Source organism: Pelmatolapia mariae, linkage group LG3_W (assembly GCF_036321145.2).
Source record: "Pelmatolapia mariae isolate MD_Pm_ZW linkage group LG3_W, Pm_UMD_F_2, whole genome shotgun sequence".
NCBI lineage: Eukaryota > Metazoa > Chordata > Actinopteri > Cichliformes > Cichlidae > Pelmatolapia > Pelmatolapia mariae.
In genome coordinates this window covers 14987175-15009990 of record NC_086229.1, presented here as the reverse complement: position 1 = coordinate 15009990, position 22816 = coordinate 14987175, and the positions used below count along the sequence as shown (strand labels likewise).

Sequence of the window (22816 nt, the reverse complement as noted above, 5' to 3'; positions counted from 1 at the left end):
TGCATGGCTTTTAAAAGATTCACCTTATGCAACTTCCTGTTGTGCATGTGACTTCTGCAATGTTCCACATTTTTTACACGGGATAATATGTTAGGGTAACAGGACTGGGGGAAAATGCACATTGTGAACCCGCGGTTTGATTCACACAGAGCGACTGTGTTTGTGAAAGTATGAGGGCTGGTGAGACAAAACCCACGAACCGACACTACGTCACATTACTAATGTGTGGGGGCGGAGCCAAGTTGCCATAAAGCGCGCGGTGCGTTCCAGTGCTTTATTTTAGGAGAGTTCCCAACTGAGGGAGGCACGTGACCCTGTGTTGCAGGTTAACTGTTAGATTTGTTTACAGACTCCACTCTGTGTGTTCATCGTGTGTGGATCCACAGATTGGTCGTTTTCACGAGCGGTCTTCTGTCAGTGTGTCTGCGGTTTGACATGATTAATGACCTCGGCAAAAAGAAAGTCTCAGCTCTGTAAACCCACACACTATCAATATTATCTTTAGACGGCAGAAAACACAGTCTGAGGGGGCTGTAGTGACGTGCTAAGAAACTAACTCAACTAATTAGAAACTAACTAATTAGAAATACACTTAATCAGCAGTGGTGATGTTTTATATTCCCCATAAGATCTGGGGACCTTGGAAAGGTGTTACGAAGGGCCAGAGAAGAGAGTGGCTGTTAGTGAATCATCCAGCAGGTCGGTGTTGAAGTGTTGAGTTTTAGATGAATCTGATTTTGTCTTTCAGATCAGGGAAGGAATACAGAAGTCAGGAAGTGGAAAAAAGCAAAAAGGCAAAATCCAAGCAGAGTTCAGTTAAAAGCTGTGGGGCACAAAGATTACAGGGCAGCAAATAGAGGCTTTGAGACATGTTGTAGACAAAGGTGGGTTGATTGCACACGGGCCTGTTATGTTGTAAACTGTTGGGCTGACTGGAAAGGAAAAACTCAATGCATCATGGGAATCTCACTAAGGTCTAGCTGGACAAGCACAGAGATGAGTCCACTGTCAGAGGCCATAAGAAGATCATTTGTAACCTTCACTAAAGCTGTTTCTGTGCTGTGATGAGCTCTGAAACCTGACTGAAACTCTTCAAATAAGCCATTCCTCTGCAGATGATCTGTTAGCTGTTTGACAACTACTCTTTCAAGGATTTTTGATATGAAAGGAAGGTTGGAGATCGGCCTATAATTAGCTAAGACAGCTGGGTCTAGAGATGCTTTCTGAGTAAAGTTTTAACTACAGCCAGCTTGAAGGCCTGTGGTACATAGCCGATTATTAGAGATAGGTTGATCATATTTAAGATTGAAGAATTAATTAATAGCAGGACTTCTTTGAGCAGTTTTGTAGGAATGGGGTCTAAAAGACACGTTGATGGTTTGGAGGAAGTAATTATTGAAGTTAACTCAGAAAGATCAATTGGAGAAAAAGAGTCTAACTTAACATTGATGGTACTAAAAGTAGCTGTAGATGATATTACATCTGTGGGATGATTATTGGTCATTTTTTCTCTAATGATTAAAATTTTATTTGTGAAGAAGTTCATGAAGTCATTACTAGTTAACGTTAAAGGGATGGTTGGCTCAGTAGAGCTCTGACTTCTTGTCAGCCTGGCTACAGTGCTGAAGAGAAACCTGGGGTTGTTCTTATTTTCTTCAATCAGTGACGAATAGTAAGATGTTCTGGCTTTGCGGAGGGCTTTCTTATAAAGCAGCAAACTATTTCTCCAGGCTAAATGATGATCCTCTAAATTAGTGACACGCCATTTCCTCTCCAGCTTACGAGTTATAGCCCGTTACAAGTAACGCGTTACTGCCCATCTCTGCCTGTTACTGATCAGGACCTGCTGTGTGTTTCCTGTCCACAGGTCTACAAAGAGTCACACTTCCTGCTGTGGTTCAGATGTTCAGCGTGTTGCTTTGTTTCTCACATGTTGGCTCCACGGTCTCTGCTGCTGTGGGCTGATGTCATGCAGCAATACAGCTGCTGAACATCTGGCCTTGTTTTGCTCCATCAGCAGATGTTTGACTTTTAGATCACACGTCTGTGAAGGTTCTCAGTCATCCAGGTCATCGTAGATTAAGGAGCTTGGAAAGAAAAGCGTCTGGACTTCTTGAGTTGCTTTAAGACGTTTCACCTCTCATCCGACAAGCTTCTTCAGTTCTAAGGATCAGTGGTGGAGAGTCCCAGATTTAAACCTAGTGGGAGTTTCCCCCCCAAAGGGGGACAAAGGACCTCCTGATGATCCTCTAACCTAATCACATGAGCCAAGGTGTGAAAGCGGGTGTGGGTCCTAATCAGCCAGAGTTTCGGGTGAGCTCATTGTGAAACCTGGCATGTGATTTCCTGAGGTCAGATGGCCCAGGGTGTGAGTGGGCGTTAAGGCGTCTGGGAAGGGATCTCAAAACTGGATTATAGATGGCAGACAGTTGGTGTCGTAAACCACCGCCTCTGTTCAAAGATGGTCGCTCACAGTGGACGTAAATGGCTTCTTTCACTCCTCTTTCAAACCATCTGTCCTCTCTGTCCAAAATGTGAACATTGGCATCCTCAAAAGAGTGACCTTTATCCTTTAGATGCAGATGGACTGCCGAGTCTTGTCCCGTGGAGGTGGCTCTTCTATGTTGTGCCATGCGCTTGTGAAGTGGCTGTTTGGTCTCTCTGATGTAGAGGTCTGGGCATTCCTCGCTGCACTGTACAGCATACACCACATTGTTCAGTTTGTGTTTAGGAGTTTTGTCTTTAGGGTGAACCAGTTTCTGTCTGAGTGTGTTGCTGGGTCTGAAGTACACTGGAATGTCGTGTTTGGATAAAACTCTCCCGAGTTTCTCTGATACACCGGCTACATAGGGGATGACAATGTTGTTGTCTTTCTTATCCTCCCTCGCTGGTGTTTGATCTTCTTTTCTGTGCATCTTTGCTGACTTTATAAACGCCCAATTAGGATAACCACATGTTTTAAGTGCTTCCTTTACATGTGTGTGTTCCTTCTTTTTCCCTTCAGGCTTAGAGGGAACATGTTCTGCCCGGTGGTGTAGGGTCCTGATTACTCCAAGTTTGTGTTCCAGAGGGTGATGGGAGTCAAAGAGGAGGTACTGGTCCGTGTGTGTGGGCTTCCGGTAAACTTCAATGTTGAGGTTGCCATTCTCTTCAATGTGCACAGCGCAGTCCAGGAAAGGCAAACAGTTGTCCTTTGTGTCTTCCCTGGTGAACTTGATGTTTTTATCCACAGCGTTAATGTGGGCAGTGAAGGATTCCACTTCTTGTGTTTTGATTTTGACCCAGGTGTCGTCTACATATCTGTACCAGTGGCTGGGTACTCTCCCTTTAAAAGAGCCAAGAGCCTTTCTTTCCACTTCCTCCATGTAAAGGTTGGCTACAATAGGTGACACGGGGGAGCCCATGGCGCAGCCATGTTTTTGTCTGTAGTAACCCTCGTTGTATTTGAAATATGTAGTGGTGAGGCAGAGGTCTAACAGTGTGCAAATCTGATTGGGTGTAAAGTTGGTCCTGTCTTCCAAGGAGCTGTCTTCTTGTAGTCGTTTTCTGACAGTCTCCACTGCCTCCGTGGTGGGTATGCAAGTGAAGAGAGAGACTACATCAAAGGACACCATGGTTTCATCTGGGTCCAGGGTAAGTTTCTGGACCTTGTCAGTGAAGTCGGTGGAGTTCTTGATGTGATGTGGGGTGTTCCCCACAAGAGGTGCTAGGACGGTTGCAAGGTGTTTCGCGATGTTGTAAGTGGCTGAGTTTATGCTACTGACAATGGGTCTGAGTGGGACACCTTCCTTGTGGATCTTAGGAAGTCCGTAAATGCAGGGTATGGCATCCCCTGGGTAAAGGCGGTGATATGTGAGGCGGTGAATGACTTTGTCCCTTTCAAGGTCTTGAAGGCAAGCTAAAACTTTCTTTTTGTAGCTGCTTGTGGGGTCTCGCTTTAAGGCTTCATAGGTATTGTTGTCACTGAGGAGAGTAGTGATCTTTGTGTGGTAATCTGTTGTGTTTAGGACCACGGTGCACCTTCCCTTATCTGCTGGTAATATAGTGATGTTGTGGTCTTTACTCAGGGAAGCGACGGCCTTCTTTTTCTTGTAATGTGAGGTTAGACGTAGGGACTTTGGCACTGGAGAGGGTGGCTGAGACTTTCATCCTGATCTGTTCTGCTTCTGTCTGGGATAATTTGTTAATCCGCATGGCAGTTTCTGTGGCCGTGATGAGGTCCACTATGGGCAACTGTTGCGGAGAAATGGCAAAATTGAGTCCTTTGGCTAAAACCCTCTTTTCAGGTTCAGTGAGATTCCGGTCTGAAAAGTTCTTCACCCATTTCTCCCGACTGTCCTCAGGTGTATGTTCTTCGCTAAGTTGTGTAGATTCAGACTGAGGGGTGAGGGTTTTCGAAAGTAAGGTGTGAAATTTCCTGCGTTGTCTTTCTTTTCCTTTACAGTGTTGGGCCCGCTGAGCGTTGTCCACAAACTTGTAAACCTCTTCTAGAATAGGAGAGGGTAGAAGGGTTTCCAGTTCCTGCAGCGTCTGGCTAATCTTGCTCTGGAGGGCATCTATAGTGAAATGGACCTGTCTTATCCTTTCACTTAAAAGCTGATTTTGTGCTCTCTGTAGAATCAAGTCCGCTCTGTGTCCCCTGACAGTGGATCCAAGGCGCAGGCTCTTGGGAACAACTCTGCTTTGTCTGCATCTCAGGTTAAAATATAGGTTAAAATTCCTATAATCCTATAATCTGCTAGTTTTCTTGATTCCTTTTCATACTCCCGCACCAGTTGAAGGGTGTTCCTCCCAAAATGTACGGCAATATATCTGTGAAGGTTCTCAGTCATCCAGATCATCGTAGATTAAGGAGCTAATCTGCGATCGCACTTCCTGCTGTGGTTCAGATGTTCAGCGTGTTGCTTTGTTTCTCACATGTTGGCTCCACGGTCTCTGCTGCTGTGGGCTGATGTCATGCAGCAATACAGCTGCTGAACATCTGACCTTGTTTTGCTCCATCAGCAGATATTTGACTTTTAGATCACATGATATTTGCATGTAACCTTCAAACACGTGTGGAGAATTCATTATTTCTTTGAGAGATTTTTTAGTAAATAACAGAAAAAAGAGTAAAAATTCCACACACATGTAACTCACCACTGTGTGAACATCACAGGGGAGAAATCGTTTCTCTGAGTCAGAGATGAGTGTCAGTAACACAAAAGTAACACTCAGTGTCATGCACTGACTTTTACACAACCAGATCAGATGAACCAACTCACACTAAAACATGCATTTTGCTGCACTCTTTACACTTATTTCTTTTCTTTCTGCTCTTTTTAAAACCATAAAAAATATTTTATATCAGCAGCAATTTTTCTCAAACTGCTGCATCACAGCTTTCATGCTCTGACCTGCATGTGAAATGAGATAAAAGCTCTTTATTAGTAACTTTTACAACTTCTAGCAGGTTAATGTCTGAACTTTGGAGTGAAACACAACCTTAGTTACAAGAAATAACACCACTGTCTGTAACAATGTGAATCCACCTTAACACCACCTGTGTGTGTGACTGCATTACACTCCCACTGCTGGGAACCTGAACAAGAACCAGAACAAAGTCTAAAATAGAAGCTGACAAACAGCTGCACCACCGAGTGACACTTTATTTTATAAACTTCACAACAGGTTTCACGTTGTGACCTGTGGAGGTGAAAAGACAGAAAACCTGTTTTACAGTTTTTGAGCTACAGGCAGGATTGAAACACACCTTAGTTAAAAGTCAAACAGCAACATTTGTCTCCTCCCCTCACGTCACTCAAATGTGACAAACCAGGAAACAGGAAGTTCTTCGTCCTCAGTAAAGAGAGACACACAGACGATCAGACTGAGTTCAGACCAAACTAGCAGCTTCCTCTGAGTGAGTCCAGCTACAGGAGAGAAAAGTGGAAAACTCCAACACTGCTGCTTCAAGCTGCTGACGCTCCACACACTGAATGTGAGTTTGATCAAAAACACGACTCAAAGGAAGTTTCAGTGAAGGTAGTAGAGGAGGGAGGGGAGCCAGGACTGACTGTACTTCCTGTCTGCTGTTTTCAGCTTCACTCACAGACTCAATGGCTTCCAGATCAGAGGAGGATCTCTGCTGTCCGGTCTGTCAGGAGGTCTTCAGAGATCCTGTTATTCTGTCATGTAGCCACAGCTTCTGTAAAGACTGTCTGAAGAGATGGTGGAGAGAGAGACCAACACACGAGTGTCCAGTTTGTAAGAGAAGATCTTCAAAGAATGAACCACTTTCAAATCTGGCTTTAAAGAACCTGTGTGAGTCGTTCTTACAGGAGAGAGATCAGAGAGCTTCAGAGGATCTCTGCAGTCTGCACTCTGAGAAACTCAAACTCTTCTGTCTGGACCATCAGCAGCCAGTGTGTCACATCTGCTGTGCCTCAGAAAAACACACCAATCACAGATTCAGACCCATCGATGAAGCTGCACAACAACACAAGAAGGAACTTCAGGAAACTCTGGAGCCCTTAAAGAAGAAGTTAAAGGTTTGTGAAGAAGTTCAAGTGAAGTTTGGTCAAACAGCAGAACACATTAAGGTCCAGGCCCGACACACAGAGAGGCAGATTAAGGAGCAGTTTAAGAAGCTTCAGCAGTTTCTAGCAGAGGAAGAGGAGGCCAGGCTGGCTGCACTGAGGGAGGAAGAGGAGCAGAAGAGTGGGATGATGAAGGAGAAGATGGAGGCTCTGAGCAGAGAGATAGCAGCTCTTTCAGACACAGTCAGAGCCACAGAGGAGGAGCTGAGAGCTGAAGACGTCTCATTCCTGCACAACTACAAGGCTGCAGTGGAAAGAGTCCAGCGCTGCCCCCTGCTGGATGATCCACAGCTGCCCTCAGGAGCTCTGATAGACCAGGCCAAACACCTGGGCAACCTGACCTTCAACATCTGGAACAACATGAAGGACATGGTCTCCTACACTCCTCTCATTCTGGACCCAAACACTGCTCATCCAGAACTCATCCTGTCTGAAGATCTGACCAGTGTGAGAGGAGGAGAGAGGCAGCAGCTTCCTGATAATCCAGAGAGGTTTGATTATTATAAATCTGTCCTGGGCTCTGAGGGCTTTGAGTCAGGGACTCACAGCTTGGATGTTGATGTTGGAGACAGTACAAGGTGGAGACTGGGTGTTTTAGCAGCGTTTGTGCAGAGGAAGGGACGCATAGAGTCTGGATTATGGGGAATAAGGTTCTATCAAGGTAAATACTCAGCATGTTCACCATCAGCTCCTCGCACTGCTCTCTCAATCCAGAATAAGCTCCAGAGGATCAGAGTGAATCTGGACTGGAACAGAGGAAAGCTGTCGTTCTCTGATCCTGATACTAACACACACATACACACCTTCACACACACTTTCACTCACAGGATGTTTCCATACGTTGGAATTATGGGTAAAGTGAAGGTGTGTCCGTTGAAGGTGTCAGTGTCAGTGGAGCAGATGAGTTGAGGATGATGATGTTTCTAATGTTGTTTCCTGTCAGTGAAGCTGTTAAACTGCAGCTGTCCTCCTGCTGCCTCGTTCTTCCAAAGCTCTTTGTTTCTCTTTTAGTTCTCACTGTTTCTTTCTGTTTCTGCTGTCCACCTTTTCACATGGAAAATCATTTCACTGTTTCTCACTGAATGACTCCCCAAACTAGATTTGAAATTCTATCAAGTTTCTAATCATTACAAGTGATTCATGTTTCTATTTGATGTGTGTAAATGGAGATGATTTAGTTTGCTGGGATATGGACTGACATGTGTTGAATGGGAGGAGCAGTTTGTTGTTGTCTTCTTGTCTGTTTATGACAACAATAAATATGTTGTTGAAACAATGATTCATGTTTAACTCCATATATGAAATGTTTCTGATCTTTGAATTCTGTTTGATTAAAGACTTTCTTCATGACACAAATGAGATTTCAGTGTATTAATAGAACTAAATAAGCTCAGAGTTGAAAGGCTGGAGTATTATGTACGTGCTTCACTGTCAGTATCTTCAGGGGGATTCAAAGGGAAACATCAAACTGCTGTAATGAGATAAACTAGTTGGGCTGAACACACTTATCTGTAGTTTGTCTCCATCCAGGATCATCAGAATATAATGAACATGTGTGAAGAGCCAAAAAATGCTGCTCCCCTCTCAGCATGATGAGCTCCAGCCTTTGTTAACAGGACAACAGGAAACATGAGACAACTTTCAGAGACAGTAACCAACTGTGGCCACAAGATGGCAGCAGCTGATCTGAGATCCTTTATTGGACAGAACGACTCTGTGACGTCATCAGAGAGACGGCCTTCACTTTGATAGATCTGACGTCATGTCTGTGTTACAGGCCCCACTATGGTGGGCGCGTAGCCAGATTACGATCCTGTAAAACAGGAGAGAAAGTGAACACAGGAGACACGCTGCCGTTCGCCTGGTCAGTCTTGCCAGAATTTATTCATACAACACGAGCATATCTGCTCCACTCTTTTGGTAACTCAATTGCACTATAACTGCCCATTCCCTCACATGGCTTGTTTTCCCCCACTACATTTCAATTAATCCACACTACTGGCATAAAACAACAAAGGGTTGAAATGAATGAAGCAAATTACAACTACATCTCTTTCCCCATAAAACAGATTAACAAAATATTTCACATCATCATGGTAGTGTCTTAACATAGAAGGAAACTCAACTTTCAACATCACTGCACCACTGTCCTTGCCAGCATTTTTGTTGTCCGTACTCTTATTTGCTCTCTCGCTTCATATGTCCTTTCTAGACCAGTTAGACTCTAACACTGAAACAGCAAGTTTACACATGACTTCAGGCAGGCTCAGAACACTTTACAGACACGTTATACAAAACATTTGCAATGAACACAAAGCTACAAGTTTATCAGGAACTGTAAACCCAACTGGGTTGGTGCTTCTTATTATTATATGGAGTATTATACGCAGTTGCAACAGCTTGCTAGCGTTACCCAGGCATACAGCCTAGCTATAACATCTTACAGAGCTAAAGCAGCTCACATAGCGACATTGTAATACATCACATATCACAGACCCGTCTTAAGTCATGAAAGTTTAAGTATCACAGCTGTGTATTTCTTTATGTTTTTGACCACATTACTGACCTGTAAAACAGGAGAGAAAGTGAACACAGGACACACGCTGCCGTTCGCCTGGTCAGTCTTATCAGAACGGAAAACTTACGGCACCCGACTCAGTTCCCAAAGCACGCTGCTGCCCCCTACTGTCCAAAGTGTTATACACTCTCCTGGCAACAGGGAACTTACATGACATTGTGGATTTAAATCACACCAATAAACCAGCAAAATAAAACATGCATAATAATCTCCATATATGACGACACTTATTTTATAATTTGACTTTACATACTGTGGGGGGGAGAGGACGGTTGTAAAGCTTACAATAACTAGTATTTTCATTATGCTATATTTGTCACAGCTGGGTCAGGCAGTCGTGTTGTGGATGAACGAGGACCCAAATACAAGCAAACGACTGATGAAGAGTGTGACGTTTATTTACAGAGTGGCAGGGTGGCAAACAGGCAGTGAGGCATGACAAATAACTGAAGAAGACCTAAACTGGGATAAACTAAAGAGCAAACCTGAAATCATAAGGAAACGGAGTGGCACAGAGACGCAGACCAACGAAGACGAATGCAGACGCTTTACCGGGAAACACAAGCAAAGGCAGACGAGCTGACAACAGGCACAGACTGACACCCACTATATATACACACACCAACAAGGAGACCAGGGCCCTGTTTCAGAAAGCCGGTTTAGTGCAAACTCTGAGTAAGTATACCCTGAGTTAACGAAAACTCTGGGTTTTCGGTTTCACAAAGCGAGTTTAGATTAATTCTGAGTGAGTTACTATGACGACACACTCCGTGAAGCTAACCTGCCCCCTAGCAGGTTTACTTCAACTAACCCTGACTTTCTCCGCCTCTTTGTCGGAAACCTGACTGTAGGAAGTGTCAGACATGGCGTGCCCCTTCCTTGAAGAGCCAGTAGATGTTGAAGCCCAAATCCTCCGCAGAGCTCTCCGCCGGGAGAGAGTGATTAGAGCGCGTTTGGACATTTTATCATTTCCTGATGATTTTCTGGGTGAACGTTACCGTTTTTCAGCACAATCTATAATTTATTTGAATAACATCCTCAGGCCTTATATTGCTGATGTGACACACCGCGGACATTCTCTCAGTTCTGTACATATTACTTGTATTGCACTTCGTTTTTTTGCAAACGGGAGCTTTCTGTATAATATTGGTGACGCTGAGCACGTTTCCAAGGCTACCGTCTGTCGGGCCGTCAGGAATGTGACAGTTGCACTGAAACGTCTCCTGTACTCGTTTGTGGTGTTCCCCCGGTCATAGATCCATAAGATTTATCAAAGAGGGATTCCACAAAATTGCAGGTATCAGGATGAACCAAACTTAATTCATGATGTGGTGATACTTGAAGTACTACTTAAATTTTACATTTATTATCAGGGTTCCCAGGCGTGATTGGCTGTATAGATGGCACTCACATTCCAATCATTGCTCCTTCAGTAAATGAAGGCGACTATGTGAACAGGAAGTCTTTCCACAGCATTAATGTACAGGTACCTAATTCCCTGTAGCATTTCAAACTAACAAATTATTTCATTATAGTAATGGATGCTAATTTGTGTCCTCTGCACTGTGAGGATCATATGTGATGCTGCCAACATTATCACAAATGTGGAGGCCAAGTGGCCAGGCTCTGTTCATGACTCACGAATCTTCGTGAATCTACACTGAGCACAAAATTTGGACATGGTGAGTTGAAAATACTTTAAAATATATAAAGACCAATTGCTACAGGGAAATTTGAACTGAAGTGTATCCTTCTGTCTTAGGAGAGTTCACTGGCTACTTGCTTGGTGATAGGGGGTATCCATGTTTACCCTATTTGCTTACTCCTTACCCTGACCCTGAACCGGGCCCACAGCAGCGATATAATCTGGCTCATTGCAGGACAAGAGCCAGAGTTGAAATGACTATCGGAATGCTTACGGCCCGGTTCCAGTGCCTTCAAAGACTCAGGGTCACCTCAAAAAGGGCATGTGACATTATTGTGGCATGTGTGGTTCTTCACAACATTGCCATAATTAGAGGAGAACACTGTCCTTCGGAACCAAACATCAGCAGTGATCCAAACCATGAACATCCTGACCCTCCCACGGACATACAAGATGGAAGAGCAGTCAGAGACACCATACGTCACAATCATTTCCTTTGACCCATCACCTCAACATGTTGAAAGAAGAATAAACAGATTTTCTGTTCAACTGGCTTTATTGGTTGCCTGTATTTCCTGTACACAAAGTATTAATAAGTATATTATTATGTTGTTCAAACACTGACATAATTCGCCCATCTCTGACCACTTCACCCACCCTTAACTGATGTTCCAGCAGTAAGATCTCAGTCTTGGTCTTTTGGATCTGCTGCTTGAAGTGTTCCATTTCCAAGTCACATTTCTTTATTTTCTTGATCAAATAGGTCTTGTACAGCTGCTTTACATGGAGCTATGGAAACACAGGAAATAGCATTGACATTCATAGTACATGCCTACTTAGGTTGGTTGTAAATCAGTGCTGAACATCTTACTGAGGAAAGGTTTGTTGGAGAAGTGGCTGGACCCTCTTCCTCTGCATTTCCATCATCACTCTGTTAGAGACATAGAAAGTCCATGGTTTTATTATAGTACCACATTATATTCAATTGTTATATTTTCCATTGTAAGATGTAAACCTCATAAAGTGTATCTGTTGCTTCCTCCTCTGTAACAGCTGTCAATGTTTCTTCATTATTTTCCTGTAGTTAAGAAATTAACAACATTGCTGTTCTACTGTAAACTCATATAATCTGTGGAGTATTAAGAGTACTCACAACTGCATGTTGGTCTGGCTCAACAGGAGGCTGCACCAGATGCAGTACACCATCACCATCAACTGATAGAATATGAGGTTTATACAGGTCACTTATAACTTACAAGGAACCAAATGGCAATTAACAAACATATACCAATCACCTTACACTTCATTGTCATTATGCTCTCAAAGACAACCAAGACTGAGGGAAGGCAAAATCAGTAGGAAAATAACTTCACTACAAAATAATTCATTATGGTAAAGAGTTTATCAAATGAATGAGTAGCACTGCAAATGTGACTGTGAAGAAAGGATGTATGCACATCATGTATTATTTTGAATTTACCTCTTATGCAGGCACTTGTGTCTTGTGGGGTTATTGACTCAGAGGATGTCCCCACAGAGATGCCTTCAGCCACAGGGCGCCCACTGTTTTGGCTGAGGGCCAACTGCTCAGCCTCTGTGAGTGGTGGTGGTGGAGGACCCCCACCTGTTTTTCGGGCCTCCGCTTTTTTTCTGTTGGCTATAACGGGTCACAATTGAGCATACAGAGTAAGCAAATATGTACTTGTAATGTGCTCAGATAATTTCAATAAGTGCTTACAGAAAGAAAATGAATGTAGCCTCTAACTGCAATTGATTTACATAGGACAAACAGACCAAGCACTATGGCTCATAATACAATTACACCTTACCTGTTTGGACTATATTTTTATATTTCATTTTTACTTGCTGCCAGGAACGTTTGGGGCCTGTTGGGTTGCACCTGCGCTCACATCACATCACAAAATAAAATGTATAAAATAAAAAATAAAATGAAATATAATAAAATAACGTGTTAAATGGGTGGAAATCCCTAGATAAATGTTTAAATTAACACTCACGCATTGACTCTGTCGGCTATGTATTGCCATGCATGCTCCCTTTCTTTTGCAGCTGAGGCTGTGTTACTTTTTTCCGCAAAATTTGCATGTTATCGCCATATGCTGCCATCAGAATTTCGGCCTCAAGCGCTGTAAAATACATTGACCATGCCTTCTTTCCGTCCGTCTCCATGGTGACTCGCTTAATCTGTGCTCCACTAATCAGGGCTTTATGCGCGTGCTTAACTTGGGGTTAAAGCAACTCCGGGTTGATTGAACTAATTGTTATCAGCCTTTCTAAAACCGAATATTCCGAGCTGGACAGTTTGTGGTTACTCAACCCTGAGTATCATTTTTAACTCTGAGTTTTCTAAACCTGTTTTCTGAAACAGGGGCCGTTTATCAATGCCCAAGTAAGCGAGTACTCGCGTTCTCGGTGAGTACGCTGTGGCGTGTCCAGCGGGGTGGCCTGGGGGGGCACAGGCCACCCCCCCAACCAGACTGGCCACCCCAGGTGCCACCCCGAAGCTAAAACAATAAAATTCAATGAAATATCAAATGTACGATTATGTTTTCACAGTGAAGCTCAGATATCCGAGTGTAAGTGAATGCAGCATCGGCTTCTGCGCTATGAGCGTCATGTTAGCAAAGGTAGGAGAGCCAAGCATGAAAGACAGCGCCGCAGAAAACAGTTTTTCTGCGAAAGATTAACAGGTTAACATAGCTGGACTGGCCACCGAGCATACCGGGCATTTGCCCGGTGGGCTGATGACTTATTTTTTTTCTTTGTAATGAACAATGAGAGGTGCTGGATTGGCCAGATGCTGGCCGATGTGTAAAAATAACTCAGTTGTTTGGTGGTCGCTATGGTGGAGCTTCCACAGCAGCCAGCAGGTGGATGAGAGAAGGGGAGGTCAGGAACGAGGAGGAGAGACCCGAGGCGGCCGCCAGTCCGAGTGTCAGGTGAACTGAACTTCAGGTAAGAAGTTATGACCTGCAGCCTATCTGGGTCAGATATAAACCAAGTTTAGGTGGAGTTTATTTTCGTTGTGCTGATTTTTTTTTTTTACGTCAGTTACAATAACTCTACTGCGTACTAGCCAGCATGAAGGAGTTTCTATACAGCTGGGTGGGTGCTATGATGTTACTGATAGTGAACTTTATTTTATTCATAAGGTTAGTTAGTAGAGTTGCCAACGGCTCCTTAAAAATGTAATGGTCCCTCATTCAGAGACAATATTACACGTTTGGTATTGAGCTGAGAAGAGACGCAGTTTGTCCCGGACTTTAGCTATAATGAAAAAAAGACACAAAGCTGGAGTTTTTCTGTCTTTACGCTGCACAGCTGCCTCTTCTCCCCCCTCCCTCTCCTGTTCCTACTTCAATCATTAAACTGATCAATGATCAGCTGATCGGCTTTTCTCTCTTTTTTGTTTATCGCCCACTTTGCGCCAGAAAGAGGAAACCAGCGGATGTCGCGCTAAACAACAGCAGCACGTTTAAGCTTGATCAGCTGTTGTTAGAATTTATTTAATATTAATTTCTTGTATCAGCTGATGTTTGCTGGAGCCACAGCTGTAAAAGCTGCTGGTCATGGTGGAAACATGCAGATGAAACCAGGAGATGTCCTTACTGAATCATCAGAGCTGAACAGGTGATGGAGAAACAGGTTTACCTATTAGGTGACATGGATGAGTTGAAGTTATGAACTGTTTCTGAGAGACAAATAACACGAGGATCCTTTTCTATGTAGCTGACAGCTGGTAAGTGTGCAGGGGCGGGTCTAGCAAAGTTTTGCCAGGGGGCCAGGTAGGGCATTAAAAGGAAAAGGGGGACACAAAGAAATACTTTTCTTTCTTATTCTCATTTAAAATATCTACTTTTTATTAAATAATTATCTGAATCTTGTGAACAAAGTTTTTATATGATGTAAAATGTATAGAAATCATACATATACCAACAAGACAGTACATCACTGTCACAACAGTGTTTGTTTTCATTCAAAGGCTTTATGGCTTTAATACCTGGTGGGCCGGTCTCTGGTCAAAATGCCCAATTTTTTGTCCCAGTCCAATACTGGCAGTGTCACCATGCCAGCTGACTGTATTTCATCATCAGCCAGTGTTGTTTTTTATACATCAATATTAACAAAGTTTACCATAAGGCAGCATAGAAAGTATTTACTTGCTTTCAGGTTTCATTCAAATGTTAGTCTTTTCAGTTGTTTCCCCACTTTTTTCCTGTTTCAAAATCAAACACCAGTTTGCAATAAGATTATCTTCTTTTTTAATAGGCAGATAAAGTTTTGCATTGGCTAATTTGACAGTTGTATGTTAAAAATGTTCATATTTTAATATTCAAAAATGCTTTTGCCCAAAACATATGTGCACTATATGTCAGTAAAAATACTATGCAATTATTTCTGTCCTTGAATGCTGAGTAAACACTGACAGAGCACTGATTGTATCTCTTGTACTTTTTTAACGCAGTATCTAAAAACTTTGCACCGTAGTGGTTAAAATCTCATTCTAATAAGAGTTAAAAGCTAATTCAGTTATTAGGTTTACAGGGTTATTGAATTATGGTTAACGGTTGGTAGAATTTTTTTTAACATTATCTGCCAATTACATCTGCCACCCTTCTCCAAATCTGTGCCCCTACCTGGCCCCCCCAACAAAAATTTTCTAGACACGCCACTGTGAGTACGTACTCGCCGAGAACGCGAGCACGGACTCGTGGGCCGTCTCTCAATTCTCAAGTACGCGAGCACGGACTCGTGATTTGTACCAGCGTACGTGATGATGTCACAGGTCCGGAGTTTTTACTGCCGTCCCCTCCTAATTTAACTGTGAGTAACATGTTATGAAGCTTAACTTTAATCACAGCCAAACTGGTTTACTCAGGAACAAATAAAACACTGAAATAAACCAAACATTAACATTTAGAAGTGATCTAAGTGACTTATATATCATTGTTAACCTCAGTAGTGAAACCTCTATTAATAAAAATAGTGTACATGTACATACGTGTACATACCTTAATAAAAACAAGCAGGTGAGATGTTAGAACGCTTTTATTTCTATTCTAGTGGACACTCAATACTATAGACAGTTGCTGGGGTTTCTTTAACCTGAGTAGAGAGAAGACCGCGAGCGGGGGGGGGGACGATGTGCCGGGAGTCCGCTGTTGAGTTTTGGACGAAATGCATTCTGGCATATATAGCTGTCCCAAGTCTACACCGATGCATGCTCGATAAAACGGGCGGATCGAGAACACTTCCGGGACTTTTTCGCGTTCTCGGTGTGATGCGTACTTCGAATTGGAACAGTACTTGGTCTCCGACTGATGACGTATCACGAGTACACGAGAACGCAAGTACGCACAAGTACGCATATTGATAAACGCCCAGGGCCCTGGTAATGACATACAGGTGGGAGCACAGATTCTAATACACAAGACGACCTGAGGATACAAGCTGAACACGATGACAACAGACACAGACCTTTAGAATAAAACAGGAAATCCAGAACAGAACAGAGCACAAGGGGAGGACACAGAATACCAAAATCAGAATAACTAGAACAGAGGAAAATAATCATACAACACAAAACGCTGGGTCAACGACCCAGCACCGTGACAATATTTTCTAATATATATAATAATCTCAAAAGTAATACCTTGAAGCAGAAAATAGTAATACTTTATTAAAATTTAAAACTGAAGTACAGTATTTGGATGTGTGTATTGTGTCTACTGTTTGTTAACTCACCATATTCATAAACATCTTAATAATAAATTCCATATTCTATTACAACATTATTTGTGATTAGTGGTTTTGCGGGGTTAGGGGTGTGGGGGGTAGGGTCTTTAGGCTTTTGCCCCCACCCCTTCCACCAGTATATTTTTAAGCAAGTATTTCTAACTTCTATTGGAATATTCAGTTTCCTACCATCTGCTCTTGAAGGATAATTGCCAGGTAACCCGCCCTCCGCACACACATGCACACAAACAAAACACACAGTATAATTCACACCCTCATTACAGTGAATAAATATTTATGCCATTTTACACCATCAAACTTATATAGCAAAGGATGAGAAACCTTTTGTTCTTTAAAGAACCATTTGTAATAGCTGAAGAACCATCCACAAAATAAAATGTTCGTACTCATGCTCATCATGCCAGTGCATATTGGGAATGGCATAGGCACCGATCGGTTTTCTATCGCCCATTTGCTGGGAGTAAGTGCGCCCTCCGTTTGCGAGGTGCGCCTGCTGCTTGCGGCACAGGCAGGAGAGGGCGGGGCGGCGGGGGAGTCTCTGGCTGGCTGGAGCAGCGTCGAATAACCAACTCGCAAAATAAATCAAAATAAAAACAAACCAACAAACACGAAAACACCAGACATTATGATACAGACTTATAATCTGCACCGATGTTTTTTTCAAAATTCTATATGCTAAAAGTGAGCGCGAGAGCCCTCGGCGCGCCTGCTGCTGAAGTCAAAGTAAACTTTATTGACATCTCCGCTACAGAGAGACGAAATGACGAGGCTCCAGTTACAGCAGTGCAAGTAAACAAACAATAAATATAAGAAGAGTAAGAAAATAAATATACACTTTAGGACCAGGGGTAAAATGTATATTTTATATTTTGTTGATTTAAAGTCTCACACACAACCTGTTTTTAAAGTTAAAGAAGAGGAGGAGTGTAGCGACTTCCACAGTCGCTAGGGCCGGGGATTGAGCCTATTTGGCTGACGCGCTGTCAACTTTATGCAATAATGCGAGAGGTGGAATTGTTTGCTTGTTTATTAAAGTGCTTGAAAGGTTTACAGAGCAATGTGATCGGCTCACGATTCAAACTCTTAAAACTTCACAGGCTATAATGCAACAAGGGGAAACTCGTTGTGCCCCGCTCAACAAAAACTACGGCTGCCAGCCCTCCTCTCTGTCAAAATCAAACCAGTGAAAGACAGACTGACAACATCACTAGCACCCACGTGACTCCCGTTACACATCACCATAGCAACCAAACAAAGGCAGAGGGAATGTTCGCCCACTTTGTAAAGTGAGCTGCAGTGAGTGCGTGGACTCTGGTTGGTGCTGTTCTATGTCACAGACATGAACCTGCTGCAGCCGGAGCTCACTGAAGAGCAGTGAACTGTAAAACAAACCTGTGGCATTGATCAGGTGTGTGTGTGTGTTAGCACGGGGAGTAGGTGGGACTTCCTGGAATAGAAAAGCTTCAGCAGACGCTACAGAGGAACCAGGAAATTAACTCTGAACATTTAATCTGTAACAATGAATGTTTTTGGTCGGTGTTTTTAACACTGACACTGTTTCTGAAAAGGGCTGACCGCAGTGACAGGAGGGATTACATAACAGTTTCATGCTTTGTTTTTCAGTTTCTTTTCTCCTGAATAGAAACGGAAACATTTCTGTTTAACTTACGCCCCCTTCAGCAGGAGCCAACATGTCTCAAATGTCCGCAGAGTACCTGGGAATGAGTCACTACCTGATATATCCTCCTAAATATGGGTGGAGCATGAACACACGCAGGAATCTTCCATGTTGGCTTGATGAGTTGACAGAAGTCTTACTGAGCACAGTGTAGCAGGGCTCACTGGAAGATCGGCTGGTTTGTTTTGTATCACAGATTTTTCATTAGCACCATCATCCTGCACCGTGGACATGGAGGCTCAGAGAAAGAGCAATGGATCGAATGCAATTTTTATTCACAAACATCATTTATGTTTGCATGATTTGAAAATGCACAATCAGCATTTGAGGAACATCTATCTTCTAAAAACAAACATCCCTGAATACCCTCAACCCGAGTTTCATGTGTTCAGTCTGAAACATGACACACAGCAAGGAGGGTTACTGAGGATCTGGAAGGACGAAGGCTTTAAGGATCCTCACGGAGGCCTGAAGGATCCAGACAGCCTGTCCCTGGTGTGGTGGAGTCTGGCTGTGGGCCCACAGGAGATCCAGTCAGCTGAGACCAGGCTCCTGGACAGGTTCTACCCAAACCGGATGGAGAAGCCAAATTACCTGGGCATATTCAACCCACACCTGAGCAAGCAGCAGAGCTTCCTGTGGAGGTTTGCCACCTCTCCAGCCTTCAGTGAGACCTCCAGGTTTGGATCGTACCGCTTCACCTTCCCCCTGCACGAAGTGGTGACCGCCTACAGCCAGCAGGTACTGGGAGGGGCGAGGGTTCTTACAGTATTGTGTAGCTCACTGATTGATTCTGCATGTTAGGAAAGCGTAATTTAATAAGTACTTTTATTTTTTAAAAACTGGTGTATCATCATCATGTATTATCCATCAGCTCAGACTGAAAGAGACACAATGGTCTGAATTAAGGCCTCACACTCCTCAAGTCTTTAAGGTCTAACAGCCTCAGAGACTTGAAGACCTTGAAAGTCATGTGACCAGGAGTAATCTGCCAACCAGCTCCAGTGTGGACCGACTTTATTTCTTGTTGTCAGTAGCAACCAATGCCTATGATTGTGCCAGAGCACATTTAAAATCAACACCACGGGCATTTCAGATTTCACACAGGTGGTTGGTTGTTACACTCTGGAAATAGCACGAGGGTGAGTGTTATTAAACCTCTGGGATTGACAGACTCTGCACCTCAAATCACACGACTGATTTAAGCTGACCTAGCAACAAGCTGCAGACACGCTGAGTCTTTGTGTCAGCTATAAGTTCAGACTTTTATATTTTAATGACAGGCCAGTAAATCCAGAGTTATGATTAAACTGCATAGTGCATAGTATACAGAAATATCTGTGTCAAATACGACCTGGAAGTCCCGAGGTCAAACTGGGTCCCAAACTAGGCGAGTGGCTCCAGCAGATCCCAGGAAAAACATCGGAGATCTCTGTCCAGAAGAGAGCAGTCCTAGGAACAGCTAAGATACTGTGCAGGACCCTTAAGGTCCCAGGCCTCTGGTAGACCCGAGCTTGGAGGATTGACTGCCTGCAGGGGTGAGAGGGAATTTATATGGAGTGTATAGTTGGTGTGTTTTCCTGTGTATTTAGTTTGCTGTGTAGTCATTGTTTTGTGTGTCAGTAAGGTCACTAATGAATGTCACAAAGTCAGACTGCAGTGTAAACACCGTCTCCAGGAGGAGTGATACACCTCCTCCTGCAGGTTTATCCCTGTGGTGCCCCCCCCCCCCCCCCCCCCCACACACACACACACACACACACATACAACACACACACATATGAACAGTGTTGGGCAGGTTACTTTGAAATAGTAATTCAATTATAGTTACTAGTTACTTCTTCAAAAAGTAACTGAGTTAGTAACTCAGTTACAATATTCTAAAAGTAATTAATTACTTGGAAAAGTAACTATTGCGTTACTTTAAAAAAAAAACAAAGAACATTTAACCCTCTGGCGTCCAGAGTATAATTGGCCATTTTTTTACTACTCTTGATTTTCCCTCCACATTTTACCTTTAAAAACTATTTACTTTGCCTTGTTTGGTATCATTCTTTTTAGCGCAACCTCACGTGCCTGAATTTACAGTTATGTTCTCATTTTGTCATACTGTATAACCAGAATTGATCTAAAATCAAACAAAAAACATAAAATCAGAGTAGAAAAAGTTATATTTTTAACTGTAACAACCATAAACATGTTTAATGAATCATATTTCATAACTTCAAATGCAAATATTAATTGTCAATTTTAAAATCCTATGCACAAGTTTTGCAAACAACAAAGTTATTTGCATCCATTTACCTTTTACCCTTTTTTAAAATAACCATTTCAAACTATTTACAGAACAATCAGCTGTTCTTCAATAAGATGCCACACAAATTATTTGTGCCACTCCAAAACATAATTTCTGTCCACTACAAAGGAGAACATCACAGCCTGATACCTGCAGGTCTGACAGCAGCAGGTGTATCACTCCTGTTTCTACCTGGAGACAGCAGTCGCCTCATTGTTCTGACACACAACACAAAACTATACACAACACTACACACTAACTACACAAGACAACACATTAACTACACACTCCAAACACGCTAAACGTCACAAATCTCAAAACTCGCTCTCTCTCTTTTCCTGCTCTCTCTCTCTCTCTCTCTCTCTCTCGCCGTCACTCCTAAAACTTTTTTTTTGTTTTGCTCATAAGCAGAGAGTGCTTGCTAGCGCTAACGTGGCGAAACTATTGAGGAAAAAACGCCGCGTATATATTGTTTATCATGACTCTGGTTTTACGTGGCCTATCGACACAGTTTAAAAACTGGTATATATCACCTTGTTGCTTTGTCTTTAAGTGGTCATGTGATTGGCTTACCACGACTACTTTATTCTTCCTCAGTCAAACAGCAGCACTCATGCGATTGTTTTGCCCCCTGAGCTCCGGGTGTTGTGCTGTACAGTGCTCGTGATTAGCGTCCGCGGGACCGCGCGCAGCTGCTTAAAGCTGTAGCGTCCAGAAGATGCGGTAAGCTGAACACAGCGTCAACCGTCTGTTTGTTGAAAAATAGTAACGGACCGCGTTTCCTTGTTAGTAACTGTAACGCCGTTGTAACGATAGGAATAGTAATTAGTTAGATTACTCGTTACTGAAAAACGTAACGCCGTTAGTAACGCCGTTACTTGTAACGCCGTTATTCCCATCACTGCATATGAAGAGAGAGAGAGTATGCATAGTATGGAAACGGCTACTAAACAGACATAATTTGTCACACAATGAGAACAGGACAAATCAACAACTGACACTGACTAATTAATATTATTGTATATATTGTTTGGAGTTTAGTCTGTTACTATTTTTACCATTTCTTCTTGGAGGAACTGTAACCCACATAATTTCCTTAGGGATTAAGAAAGTATTCTGACTCTTAATGTTTTAGGATACATGACCTGCCATTATCCAATGATAAGATACAGGTAAGCAGGATAATGGCAGGTCATGTATCTTTTGCTCGTTTCTCCTTCTAGGAGCCATAATTAAATGTATTGAATTTTAATGATCACTGGGTTTTCGTTTGTTTGGTTGCTATGGTGATGTGTAACGGGAGTCACGTGGGTGCTAGCGGTGACATTAAGAGGGCGTTGTCAGTCTGTCTTTCACTGGTTTGATTTTGACAGAGAGGAGGGCTGGCAGCCGTAATTTTTGTTGACCGCATCCAACGAGTTTCCCCTTGTTGCATTAGAGCCTGTGATGTTTAAAGACTTTGAATCGCGAGCCGATCACATTGCTCTGTAAATTTTTCAAGCACTTTAATAAACAAGGAAGCAATTCCACCTCTCGCATTATTGTGCAAAGTTGACAGCACGTCAGGCAAATCGGCAGGCTACATCCCCAGCCTCTAGCGTCTGTGGAAGTCGCGACACTCCTCTTTTCTGTTTTTTTAAACTTTAAAAACGGGTTGTGTGTGAGACTTTAAATCAACAAAATATACATTTTAAATTGTTATTGATCCCTTTACCCCGAGTTCTAAAGTGTATATTCATGTTTTTACTCTTAAATATTTATTGTTTGTTTACTTGCACTGCTGTAACTGGAGCCTCGTTGTCTCGACTCTCTATATACTGGACTGTATGTAGCGGAGATGACAATAAAGTTTACTTTGACTTCAGCAGTGAGCAGGCGCACCGAGGGCTCTCGCTCACTTTTCGCTTATAGAATTTCGAAAAAACATGCAAATTATAAGTCTGTATCATAATGTCTGGTGTTTTCTGTGACGGATAATGGGAAAATACGGACTCAGTCGCGGGCTCTGGATGCGAAGCAAACAGTGCGTTTATTTACAGTGCCCAAAAACAATCTCAAAACACAAAGCGAAGTGCAAAGTCCAATAGTGATCTCCTCCAACTCCCAGTGGTGCACAGGTGAGTTTCCACAGTGATTATCCGAGTGTGTTTTTCTCCTCTGAGAGCTTAATCCCGCGGGCTCCTTCTCTCCAACCTCCTGCTCCGTATTTCCTCCTCCTGAAAACGAGCGAAAACAACCGGTGAGAAGGCTAGCCGGCTAAAGC

The 22816-nt window shown here is 42.9% G+C and overlaps 1 protein-coding gene and 1 pseudogene across 1 annotated transcript; one reads left to right on the top strand and one right to left on the bottom strand.

The window, feature by feature from the left end:
• Positions 1–2372: 2372 nt before the first annotated feature.
• Positions 2373–4841, bottom strand: LOC135932598 (uncharacterized; annotated as a pseudogene).
• Positions 4842–5994: 1153 nt separating this feature from the next.
• LOC134620797 (nuclear factor 7, ovary-like) lies at positions 5995–7487 on the top strand. Its single transcript, XM_063467100.2, has one exon. It carries the CDS (start codon positions 6099–6101, stop codon positions 7485–7487), a length of 1389 nt encoding a protein of 462 aa, XP_063323170.2. The 5' UTR covers positions 5995–6098.
• The last annotated feature ends 15329 nt before the right edge of the window (positions 7488–22816 follow it).